Source organism: Microtus oregoni, unplaced genomic scaffold (assembly GCF_018167655.1).
Source record: "Microtus oregoni isolate MIOR12 unplaced genomic scaffold, Mior012 000026F_ref0000081, whole genome shotgun sequence".
Classification (NCBI taxonomy): domain Eukaryota; kingdom Metazoa; phylum Chordata; class Mammalia; order Rodentia; family Cricetidae; genus Microtus; species Microtus oregoni.
This window is the reverse complement of record NW_024543085.1, coordinates 24,931,757-24,944,648: the sequence shown is the minus strand read 5'-3', so window position 1 is coordinate 24,944,648 and position 12,892 is coordinate 24,931,757. Positions and strand designations below refer to the sequence as shown.

Genomic DNA, 12,892 nt, shown 5'->3' with positions numbered 1-12,892 from the left:
AGAATTAAAATAGTCCATTTTCAGTTGTTATCCTATGTTAACTTTTAATAGCCTTAGACTAATAGTACCAATGCTACTGCTGTCAGTGCACATATGAGGACAGTTATGGTTCTTTTGACTACACACCAATGTTGAAGCCTCACTCTCTTATTTTGTTAGGTGAAGCTTGGCTTTTAAAGTTAATTAATTTGCATATTTGTTCATGGGTATGAGTGTGGGTCATACCACCATTTGGAGTTCAGTACAGCTTGTGGGAATGGTTCTCTGTCATTGTGGATCCTGGAAATTGAACTCTGAGGTGTTTTAGGCAGCAATCATTGGCCCTGGGTGGCGGGAAGGTGTGCTTAGTGTGTGTGCACATTGCTCAGAACAAAGGCTGTGGTAAAGTTGTCTTCGTCAACACACCTGAAACTCCTTGGACTCACCAATTGTTTAGTTTTAAATTATTTTTTGGTCACTGTGTGTTCAGAAACCTTTTATTGTTGCCAATGTCTTTTTCTTGGGACCTTCATGTTCATTTGCATGATGCACAGTTTAAGAAGTGTTGCGGGAGGTCCTCCCTCCTCCAGCCTATAGCCGCTGAGAGACCACGCGGACCTCCCGCAACAAAGAAGCCCGCAACAAAGAAGCCATGGACTTGCTGGGCGTTGGTGGTGGCGAGTGCCTTTGATACCAGCAATTGAGAGGCAGAGGCAGGCGGAGCTCTGAGACCAGCCTGGTCTACAAGAGCTAGTTCCAGGACTAGCCCCAAAGTGACAAACCCCGTCTCCAAAAACAAAACAAAAACAATTAAAGTCATGGACTTGAGGGTTGCGTCTGTGCCACGTGCCTGAAGGAGAAAGATAATGAGTTTCAGGCTATCCTGGGCTCTGTAGGCAGCCTTTCAGGAAGTGAAAAGAAAGAAGAAATGGCAGAGAAGAGAAGGGAGAGGGGGAAGAAAAGAAAAAGAGAAGAAATTGATTAGAACAATTTATATGGTGCTGGAGATGTTCATTTGGTGGGGTGCTTGCCTAGCATGCACAGGCCCTGTTCAATCTCCAGCACTACTTAAACTGGGAAAGGTATTGCATACCTGTACTTTCAGCTCTCAGGAGCTAGGGGCAGGAGGATCAGGATCCTCCACTACATAACTTTGGATGTATGTATCTGTCTCAAAAAAAATTTTTTTTTTCTGAAATTGACACTGTTTCAAAATTGAGACTGATCCCTTTTTTCTCATTGTATTATCACCAGTTTGTTAAGAGACAGCTTGCATAGCTGGATTAGAATTTGTCAATCATTAGTCAGATGTCTACCGTGTGCTGCATGCTTTTTCTTCAAGAGTTCTCTTTAAAATAGGACTCCCTCTTATTATGACCAGTTATTCGTGATCAGATTTGTTGTATTTTATTCTTTTTTATTATTTCTATAGACAGGTTAATTTATAAAAAACGATTTAGTCACCTTGTTAAACTCTGTCATATATAAGCATATCAGAAAATAAACGATGTAAAAATTTCACTTGGACCAAGATGTATTTCCTGTTGTTTATGAGGTACTAAACTTTAAAAAGTATGTCCAATGAGACCAATATGAAATGTTTTTCCTATTGATAGATATATTGAAAAGTTTCCAGACTTAAATCTTAGAGTGAACAAAACATTTAAATAAGAGAAGAAACATTCAACTTAAAAATAGGATTAGAAGCTTTATAATAATGTTTTTGTTTTAGTTTTAGTAGAAATTTCTGGGACTTTTTTTTTTATAACCACTGTATAGAATTGATTATTCTAGTCTTTCAGATTCTGTCTTTTGATTCAGTTGATCTGGCCATTAGGCCTTACTAGAGTAAATCACAAAGTCTTAGGGAATACTTTTGTTGAATAGGCCTTGCAAACTGAAGTTAATTTGTCAATTCTTTCTTCCATTATATTTATTCTAACTATATATGTAGAAGTTATATAACTTTAAAATTATTTATAAAAATAATACGCTTTATGATATCTTTTATTTACTTTCAGGTTCATGCCTGGGAGATTTCTGATCAATTGTTACAGATCCGACAGGATGTGGAATCATGCTATTTTGCTGCCCAGACCATGAAAATGAAGATTCAGACTTCGTTTTATGAGCTACCCACAGACTCTCATGCTTCATTAAGGGACTCATTGCTAACTCATATTCAGAACTTGAAAGATTTGTCACCTGTCATTGTAACACAGGTAAATCCTTTACTCACTAAGGAAACTTGTAAGGTCATTTGGATACATCATGATTTATTTTGGTTTTTATTGGTAGGCCATGTAAGGTAACGTTAACTTTATTGCTATATTTTCACAACTGTAGCAGAATAAAAAGTTTAATCATTTGTATTAATCTTTGAGTTCATTAGGCTCCAGACATTAAATATTAAAAGTGGGGAAGTAAATATGTTTTCTCTAGCATGTGCTCCCCCTACTGTTAAAATTGCAGATGATTAATAAAATGTGTATTATTCTGAGTTAGAAGTCTATGCAGTAACTTTTTTCAATTTTTATTAATTTATAAACTCTTTTCTGGAAGGACTGGCAGTAAAAGTCTTATAAATGAAACAATGAACGTCTTGGCTTTCCCCTTTAGCCAGGGAAATATATTAGAAAGTAAAGTACATATATGTGTTTGCCTGATGTGGACGTGCTCTTGAAGAGGAGGCTTCAAGATGAGAAATGGAAAGAGCAGGGAAATGGCAATCCATTATCTGAGGACAGAACCAAAGTCTAACTTTGTCAGTAGCTTTGATCTTTTGACAAACTATGATTTATCAGTCTCTGAAGTTCTATGGTATTGTATTGTCAAATAAAAGTAAGTATTGGCTGGACAGTGGTGGCACTCACCTATAATCCCAGCACTCAGGAGGCAGAGGCAGGCGAATCTCTGAGTTTGAGGCCAACCTGGTCTACAAAGAGAGTTCTAGAACAGCCAGGGCTGTTACACAGAGAAAACATGTCTTGAGTATCTATTTTTAAACATATTTTGATATTTTTAAATTGAGTATAGTGGTTTAAACCTGTAATTGCAAGTCGAGCGGTAATGGCACACATGCCTTTAATCCCTGCACTTGGAAGGCAGAGGCATGTGGATCTCTGTGAGTTCTAGGCCAGCCTGATCTACAAGAGCTAGTTCCAGAACAGGCTCCAAAGCTACAGAGAAACCCTGTCTCCAAAACCAAACCAAAACAAAACAAAACAGAAAACCTCTAATTGTAGCACTTGTGAGGTGGAGAAAGAAGAATCAGGAGTTCAAGGTCAGTCTCTATCTAGTGGGTTTGAGGCCAGTCTGAGCTAGAAAATGCTGTCTCAGAAACAACAATTTAAAAAAAGTATCCTATCTATCAAGTGTGTTTTGTTGATTTTTTTTTTGGTCTGTCTTTAATTTTTAAGGTTGATGTCTAAATCCAAGCAATTTGTAGCTAACTAGATGACTGGATAGGTAGACATTCATGGGGAAGGAGGAAAGGAGATGCTAGTCTTCACTGTCATAGTGTTTGAAAGAATTGTGGTCTCTTTTTTTCTGTTAACATTGATGGTTTCTGTATCTGGTCTATTCATTTATTTATCTCTTCCCATTCAGCTGGCTTTAGCAATAGCAGACCTTGCCCTACAGATGCCTTCTTGGAAGGGATGCGTACAAACATTGGTAGAAAAGTAAGTAATTTTTATCAATAGTATTTGGATTTCCATTAATCCACACAGAGAAATCTGTCCTAGTAAATTTTTCTAAATTGTGGGCATAAAATTAATAATTGCTTTAGTTTTCTTTTGTTTTATTGAGACAGGATTTTTCTGTAACAGTCCTGGCTATCCTGGAACTCACTGTGTAGACCAGGCTGGCCTTAAAATCATAGATCTGCCTGTCTCTTCCTCCTGAGTACTGGAATTAAAGGTGTGGGCCATCACCAAAGGCTTAAAAAAATTTTTTTTAAAAATTAATTATGTATAGGTATGTGTATCTACGTGTACATGGGTGCAAAAGCCCACAGAGGCCAGGTAAATCTTCTCCTGGAGCTGGAGTTATAAATGATTGTGAGATGCCTGGTCGGGAGGGGGAATTCAATTTGGGTCTTCTGGAAGAACAGCAAGTGATCTTAAACACGGAGCCATCTATTTCTCCATTCCCAAATGATATAATTTTTATTTCTCTTCAAAAATTGTTTTTTGTTTGTTTATTGGAGGTATGCTTGCCATATCACTGTGTCAAGTTCAGGGGACAACTTGAAGGAGTTGGTTCTCTCTACCATGTGGGGTATATTGAACTCAGGCCATCAGGCTTGGTGACAAACACTTTTATACACTGCAGTATTACCAGCCCCTGAATTTTATATTGTTAACTTTCTTGTTAAAGTAAATTTGGGGGCTGGGCATGGTTGTTGTACACCTTTAATCCCAACAATCAGGAGACAGAGGCGGGCAAATCTCTATGAATTCAAGGTAGCCCGATCTGCATATTGAGCTCCAGGCTTGTCAAGGCTACATTAGCTCTAAATAAATAAATATGTGCAATAATAATAATATTCTATAGTATAAACTTATGAATCACATATGACATAGGAGTCATGAAATTGCTGATTATCTTCGAAATTGAGGCATTAGGATTGCTTAGCCATACCTCAAAGTCAGGAAGATATTGGTGTTGAAAACTGGAGGCTAATGATAATACAGAACTTAGCCAAGTTAGTAAAATATTCGATCATATGTGTATGTGCATGTAATTTTTAAAATTAACTAAAACTGGGAACTGGAGAGGTGGCTTGATGGTTAAGAGCACATACTGCTCTTCCTGGGACCTGAGTTCAATTCTTATCATGGGATCAGGCAATTTACAACTGCTTGTAACCCCAGCTCCAGGGGGATCTGTGGGCACTTGAATTTATGTGCACATACCCCTTCCCCTGCACACATAATAAAAATACATTTATTTTTCCTTTTGAGACAGGATTTCTCTGTACAACAGCCCTAGGTGTCCTGGAACTTGCTCTTTAGACCAGGCTGGCTTCAAACTCACAGAGATCCACCTGCCTCTTGCCTCCCGAGTGCTGAGATTAAAGGCATGTTCCACCACTGCATGGCTACAGAAAAATAAATATAACTAAAACTAACTTACCTTCCTTTTTATTGCCTTATTTATTCTCCCTTCCTTCTTCCCTTCTCCTTTTTTTTTTTTCTACAGCCATATAACAAGTTGGAAGCCAGCATGGAATGCATGAAACCTTGTCTCAATAAAACAAAGATTTCATTCATCTACAAAACTACAGAGAAACTCTGTCTTGAAAATAAACAAATAAATAAAGCAAAGATTACATTTTCATTTTCTTCTTTTTTTCTGTTTTCTTTTTAAGGTTTTTTGAGACAGGGTTTTTCTGTGTGACAGAGCCCTGGCTGTCCTGGAACTCTCTGTGGACCAGGACTGACCTTAAGCTTCCAGAGATCCGCCAGCCTCTGCCACCACCTCCTGGCTCTTTTCCTCTTACTGTTGAGAGTGCTGCTTTTATTGTTGTGGACTATTTTGATGGATGGCGTTGTGATTCTGTATTTGCTGGCTCTCAGTGACTTGTGATACATCCTCCTCCTTTTCTTTTCCAGATATAGCAATGATGTAACTTCTTTGCCCTTTTTGCTGGAGATCCTTACAGTGTTACCTGAAGAGGTACACAGTCGTTCCTTGCGAATTGGAGCCAATAGGCGCACAGAAATTATAGAAGACTTGGCCTTCTATTCTAGTACAGTGGTATCTTTATTGGTAAGTTTGAAATACTCATTTGTTGATAAAGGACAGAGACCGTGGAGTGATTATTTTGTGATCTGGTCACAATGGTATGAAGCAGTTTTCTTTGGAAATGTGGCATTAATACTGTTTTGGCATTTATACAAAACTTTTTAATAATACAAAATACTTTTAAAACTTGTATTTCTTGAGCTTCTTGGTAATTCTTGTGAATGTGAATGGGCTTACTGATATTTGATTTTTTTTTAAATATTTTATTTATTTAATATGTATACAATATTCTGTCTGTGTGTATGCTTGCAGACCAGAAGAGGGCACCAGACCTCATTACAGATGGTTGTGAGCCACCATGTGGTTGCTGGGAATTGAACTCAGGACCTTTGGAAAAGCAGGCAATGCTCTTAATCTCTGAGCCATCTCTCCAGCCCTGATATTTGATTTTTAATTTAGAATTTGAACTCAATTCTTATGATATATAAAAGCTCTTGCCTCCAAGGACCACACTAAAAGAAGTGCATATAAACTTTAGGAAAAAGTAAAGACAAATTAGCATTTTGATAAAGAAATAATAGTAGATTTTACTTGGCCATTGAACAATAGTGTAATTATAATTACATTCAGTTATATTCAATTTGCTGTTAAAAACCTATTTGGAAAGTAAATATCTTTAAATTTTTTTTAAATATTTATTTATTATGTATACAATAGTCTGTCTGTGTGTATGTCTGCAGGTCAGAAGAGGGCACCAGACCTCATTACAGATGGTTGTGAGCCACCACATGGTTGCTGGGAATTGAACTCAGGACCTTTGGAAGAGCAGGCAATGCTCTTAACCACTGAGCCATCTCTCCAGCCCCTCTTTAAATTTTTTAATTGACCATTTTTTGAATTTTTCTGACCATTTATTTTTAAAGAAAATAGTATTTTAGAACATTAGAAAAAAAATTAAGCAATTACTATTCAAGTAACTTGGAAATCATGTCCTGTGTCTGTCTGTCTTAATTTGGGATATTGGGGGTTGAACTGAGGGCCTCATGCATACTAGAAGTGTTCTACCACTGAACTGCAACCACAATTCTCTTTTGTATGTTTTGGCTTTAGTTTCTTAAAATTACATGTATTTATTGTGGGGAGGGGACCCCACATACCTGTGTACCCTAGGATGTGTGTAGAGGTCAGCGAACAGTTTGTCCAAACTGCTTTTCTTCTTCTAATGTGGGTGTCCCGGGATCAGGCCATCAGTCTTCTAGCATGCGTCTTTTTTGTTTTTCTGTGTAGCTGTGGCTGTCCTGTAAGTTGCTTTGTAGACTAGGCTGGCCTTGAACTCACAGAGATCCATCTGTTTCTGCCTCCCAAGTGATGGGATTAAAGGCTTGCACCACCGCCACCCAGCATAGCATGCATCTTTAAGACATAGAGCAAGCCATTTTGGGGGGGAGGGGTTTGAGACAGGGTTTCTCTGTGGCTTAGGAGCCTGTCCTGGCACTAGCTCTTGTAGACCAGGCTGGCCTCGAACTCACAGAGATCCACTTGCCTCTGCCTCCCGGGTGCTGGGATTAAAGGTGTGTGCCACCACTGCCTGACCAAGCCATTTTTTAAAAGGGTCTCAAGCTAAGTTGGCTTCAAATTTGTTTCATATCTTCATATGAAACTTGTTTCATAGCCATAGCCTCATAGCTGATGATGACCTGCACTTTTAATTCCCCGATTCCCTTTTCTCTTCTACCTGATTCTGTCTCCTAAATGCAGTATTATAGTTGTGTGCTACCACACTTGTCCCTCAAATTTTTAAAGATTTATTTATAGTGTATGCAGTGTTTTGCCTGCATGTATGCCTGCATGCCAGAAGAGGGCACAAGATCTCATTATAAGATGGTTGCTGACACTTGACCTTTGGAAGAACAACCAGTGCTCCTAACCTCTGAGTCATGTCTCCAGCCCCATCCCTCAATTTTTGTTAAAAGTTTTTTATTTTTCTTTGTTTTTGTGCCAGTGTCTGCCATGTGTATGCAGTGGAAGGCAGAAGATGAGCTCAGTTCTCTTGCAGCTAGAGTTCCTAGGCCACTCAGTGTGAGCTCTGGTGTCTGCACTCTGGTTCTTTGGAAGAGCAGCAAGTGCTCTTAACCTCAGGCTTGAGCATTTTCTTCAGCCCTCCAGCCTTTTGGTTTGTGAGATGTGGTTTATAGAGCACGGACTCGGGTATTTTCCTGCGTTAGCTTCCTGAGTAGTTGAGACTGGGCACACTGGTGGACTGACTGCTGTTTACCCTTTCATGTTTGTCCCGTGAATGTATCTCTGTGGTTACAGTTTCCTGTTTCAGTCATCTACTTTTACTTTTTCATTTAGAACATTTCCTATGTAATGCCATGTTTTTAGAGCACATTCACATTCTCCCAGTTGGTTCTAAAATACTTGAAAACCGAGTTCACCAACAGTATCCACTTTGCCACCCTGTCTTGTTTTAGGCTAGCAGTCACAGTCCTCTGGCTCTGTCTTTCTGCAGAGAGCATTTGTCGGAGAGAATGTCTTTAGTATTTATGATTACGTTTTTTGTTTTTTCTGATTGTTTTTGTAATCTCCTTATTCTAATTGGAAGGTCTGAGTCGGCCCTACTGAATAAGGACTCCTCAAAAGAAATTAAGCCTAGTACCTTAGGGTATCCATTGCATGTAATAAATTCTCTACTGTATTAATAATGCTACCACTTACATTCCATCCTTAGGATAATTGAGAAAGTAGTTACTTGGATCCTTTTCTTCAGGGTTTAATTTATTTTCCTTCAGCATGCTGATTAGAGATAAATTAAGAGACTTGATGGTTTTAAGAAGAGGTTTTTTAAGTTTTGGATCGTGCCCATCTCAGAGTTATATCTTAGGCAGTATTATAATGCCTGATTGGTACTTTATTAGTAATGTTAGGGTTGTCCTCTGGATTAGGGTGATGACAGTCTGATTCCTCCATGCTTAGCATGCTTTCTTTTTTTGCAGGGTAATTTGTGTGAAGGTAGCTTATTTTAGGAAAATCCAACTTTTAAAAAGGGTATTTTTGAGACAAGATCTCACTGTGTATCTCTGGCTGGCTTCAAATCCCCTGGAACTGGAGTTATAGATAGTTGTGAGCTGCTGTTTGGGTGCTGGGAATACAACCAGGGTCCTCTGGAAGAACAGCCAGTACTCGACCAAAGTCATCTCTCCAACCTGGATCATAGGTCCTGAAGCAAGACTTGTGACATTTGAGTCTTTGCTATGCCATATTAAACAAGATAATTAACTCTTCTGCCTCAGTTTCATAATCTGTATATGAGAGTAATAGTGCTTTTTTAATTTTGTGAAGACTGAATTAATGCATTTAAAGCTATTAAAATCATGTTTAGCACATAATAGGGTTCAGTACATGTAATGGCTGGTCACTTACTTGTTAGTTATATGTTACTTCTTTGACTAAAATGCAGTATCCATAAAGAAATTAAAAAATAGAAGCAAGCCCATTTATATACTTGTATTAGCCTTTCTGTCTCCTGTTTGTCATATTAGAGGAAAAAAATTGATTTTAAAATGGATGTTTTTGCCAAGTGTGGCAGCACACACCTGTAATCCTAATACCTAGGAGGCTAAAGTAGAGGATAATGAGTTTGAGTCCAGCCTGGGCCAAATAACAAGATACTGTTCTCAAACAAAAAAACCTTACTCTTTCAATATGGTTCCATGGGAATGAAGTGGTATATAGTAACATACTAAACTTTCACTTCTCATCTTTACAACCAGTCTAGTACAGCTTGGAGGGCACTTATAAAAATGATCACCATGGCTAGGGATGTATACATTGTTGCTAGAGCATTTACCCAGTATGCAAGCAGGTCCCTGGGCTCAATCCCCAGCACCAGAGGAGAACAAAACTATCATCTATGGAGAAGGGTGGTACACACCTCTAATTCCAGCACTGCAGAGCAGTGGCAGAGGCAGGCAGATTTCTGTATCAGGCCAACCTGATCCACATAGGAAGTTCCAGGCCAGTCAGACAATGTATCACTGCAGATGAAGCTTTGAGTCTGGGGGATTTTTCTATGTAGTTGATATCACCGTGTAAACATAAATATCATAATTTTACTCTGTATACTGTGGTTGCCACAAGCTTGAAATAATTTTTAAAAATTGATACCAGTTGATTACAGGCAATGAATTATTATTATTCTGTGATAATGGAAACAATCCTGGAAGTCCAACTGCCAGACTGGAGATCTGGTGTGTAATAAATTGTGGATGTAGCCCCTTTTCCCTTTCTCCTTGCTTGTTGTCCCTCATGGCAGTTGTCATGTTTTTAGCCCACTGCCTGTGAGCTGTCTTGAAACATTCTTTTTTTTTTTTTTTTTGGTTTTTCGAGACAGGGTTTCTCTGTGGCTTTGGAGCCTGTCCTGGAACTAGCTCTGTAGACCAGGCTGGCCTCGAACTCACAGAGATCCGCCTGCCTCTGCCTCTGCCTCCTGAGTGCTGGGATTAAAGGCGGGCGCCACCACCGCCCGGCTCTTGAAACATTCTTATCTAGAAGAAGTTGCATTATGCTTTCTAAAATGTAGCACAAAATGTTCAGATAAAGGCAGTGGTCAGTTTTAGTCTGACTTGTTTTATGTCTTTCTTTCATAGTACTGGAAATTGAACCTGAGGTCTCTGTGTATGCTAAGCTGGTGTTCTACCACTAAATTATTTCTTATATTTCCAGATTCCCGCCCCCCCCAAAAAAAAGAATTAACAACTTACTTTAGAAGACTTTTTTAAAAAGATTTATTTTTATACAAAGTCTTACAGGTGTTTTGCATGCATTTATTTGTATATACCTGGTGCCTTCTGAGGCTAAAAGAGTTGTTGGATGCTGTAGAACTGGAGTTACAGATGATTGTGAGCTGCTTTGTAGGTACTGGGGATTTACCTTGGGTCCTCTACATCAGTAGTGAATGCTCTCAATTGTTGAACCATCTTTCTAGAAATCGCCCTAACATTTATTTATTTTATGTGTGTGTCTCGAGTGCCACACGTGTGGAGATGAGAGGATGGCATGCAGGACTTGTTCTTCTTCCTCCACCATGTAGGTTCCAGGGATTGCACTTACTCGGGTCATCGTGTTAGGGAACAAGCAGCTTTACCTACTAACCCATCTCACCACCTCTTTTTGAGAGAGGATGTCTCACTGAGTCAGTTAGACCAACTGATCAGGACAGCAAGCCCTAGGAATCTTCCTTTCTTCCCTTTCCAGCAGGGGATTACAGATGTGTACCGCCATACCTGGCTAGAGTAAGTACTGGGGATCCAAACTCAGCTCATGATGCTCGGGCAGCAGTCCCCCAGAATTAGGTACCGATTGCATATGGAGAATAAACTGGTATATTTTAAAAGCAGTTGTATTGATGAGAGTACATTAATGCATAAGTGGGAACTAAGAACCTTGTTATTTTTAATGTATGTTTTGGATCTTTCACCTCTTTGTATCTCAGTTTCCCCACTAAAAAGAGAAGATAATCGTATTGTAGTATTTTGCTGGAAATTATGTGGTAATAGGATTTAGAACAATGGTATTTACAAAACATTTGTGACTGCTTGTTGCTAATGTCGTTATAGATAGTATATAATAGTGACTAAAGTATAAAGGTTGATTTTTTTTTTCTTAAACTATATTTTCTATTTAGATGACATGTGTAGAAAAAGCAGGAACTGATGAGAAGATGCTTATGAAGGTTTTCCGCTGTTTGGGAAGCTGGTTTAACTTGGGAGTTTTGGACAGTAACTTCATGGCTAATAATAAGTTATTAGCGCTGCTTTTTGAGGTTTTGGTAAGTAAACCTATAACTGCCATTGTCACTTTAATAACCAACCTTCTGGGACAGCTCAATGTTTGTATTGAGAGAAAAATTTTATCTGAGTCTTAAGAATAGCATAAGAACTTGTTGGCCTTGCTGTTGCTCTTTGGGTTGACGAGGGAGGGGGACTTGATTGGGGGAGGGGGAGGGAAATGGGAGGTGGTGGCAGGGAAGAGACAGAAATCTTTAATAAATAAATAAATTAAAAAAATAATACAGAATTCAGAGAAACTAAAACGAGCTTCAGCAGCTAAGAGGTTACACATATACAAATATATGTATAACAAAAAAAATTTAATAGAAAATGTCTAACCTTTGTGGAATTTGAGAAAAAGATATGCAAAAATGTTTCTTGAATAAATACACTTCTGTTTGGTTTCTAAATAAAAAAAAAAAGAATAGCATAAGAAGGCGTTGAGCTTGATGGCACGTGCCTATAATCTTAGTATGTGAGGTAAAGGCCAGAGGGTGAGAAATTCAAGGTCACCCTTAGCAAATTTGAAACAAACCTGAGCTAAATAACACCCTATCTTAGGGAAAGATTGAAGCCCGCTGAGGCTGACGTGTAATGGAGCATGTGCTGCTCTTCAAATGACCCATAGATGCAGGAGTTTCAGTCTGCTGGACATAGGCACTGTTGAGCTTCTTACATTCATCCCAAACCTGTATACTTCTTTTTGAAAGAATTAAAACATTTCATCTATTTTGTGTATATGTGTGCTTTCTGTATGAAGATATGCACATGCCACAGAACCCATGTGGATGAAGCCCTCTGTGTAGATCCTTACCTTCCATTTAGTTTTTGAGGCATCATCTCTCCCCTTGTTCTCTAGGCTAGCTGACCTGAAAGGTTCTTGTGGATTCTCCTGTGTCTGACTCCCATCTTGTCAGAAGAGTGCTCTTATATAGTTCTGCGGGATCTGAATTCAGGTTCTCAGGCTTGTGTGGCACACACTTCTACTCCCTGAACCATTTACCTGTCCCGTCCCCTTTTCCTAATAAAGTATTTCCAGGATTGCTCCTTTAAAAAACAGGGATGGGGGACAAAAAGCTGGGTAGTGGTGGCACATGCCTTTAATCCCAGCACTTAAGAGGCAGAGGCAGGTGAATCTCTGAATTCGAGGCCAACCTGGCCTACAGAATGAATTCAGGTTAGCCAGTACTGTTATAAAGAAGCTCTGCCTCATAAAACTAAAATAAAGAAAGAAAATATTTTAAAAAGAGGTAAGAACCCAATGGGATGATTTGCATCTGTTAGCTCTCCTAGCATAAGTAGCTCTTATCCTTTATAGAGAAAGTCTAAGT

At 38.8% G+C, this 12,892-nt stretch overlaps 1 protein-coding gene across 5 annotated transcripts in view; it reads left to right on the top strand.

Moving 5' to 3' along the window:
- Tnpo3 (transportin 3) overlaps positions 1 to 12,892 on the top strand; it is a 77,259-nt gene that overhangs the window by 21,137 nt on the left and 43,230 nt on the right. For all 5 annotated transcript variants that reach the window (XM_041675399.1, XM_041675401.1, XM_041675402.1 and 2 more), the window contains 4 exons: positions 2,001 to 2,201; positions 3,589 to 3,662; positions 5,598 to 5,754; positions 11,417 to 11,560. In XM_041675399.1, coding sequence (XP_041531333.1) covers positions 2,001 to 2,201; positions 3,589 to 3,662; positions 5,598 to 5,754; positions 11,417 to 11,560 — 576 coding nt within the window. The remainder of the gene's footprint in view (positions 1 to 2,000; positions 2,202 to 3,588; positions 3,663 to 5,597; positions 5,755 to 11,416; positions 11,561 to 12,892) is intronic.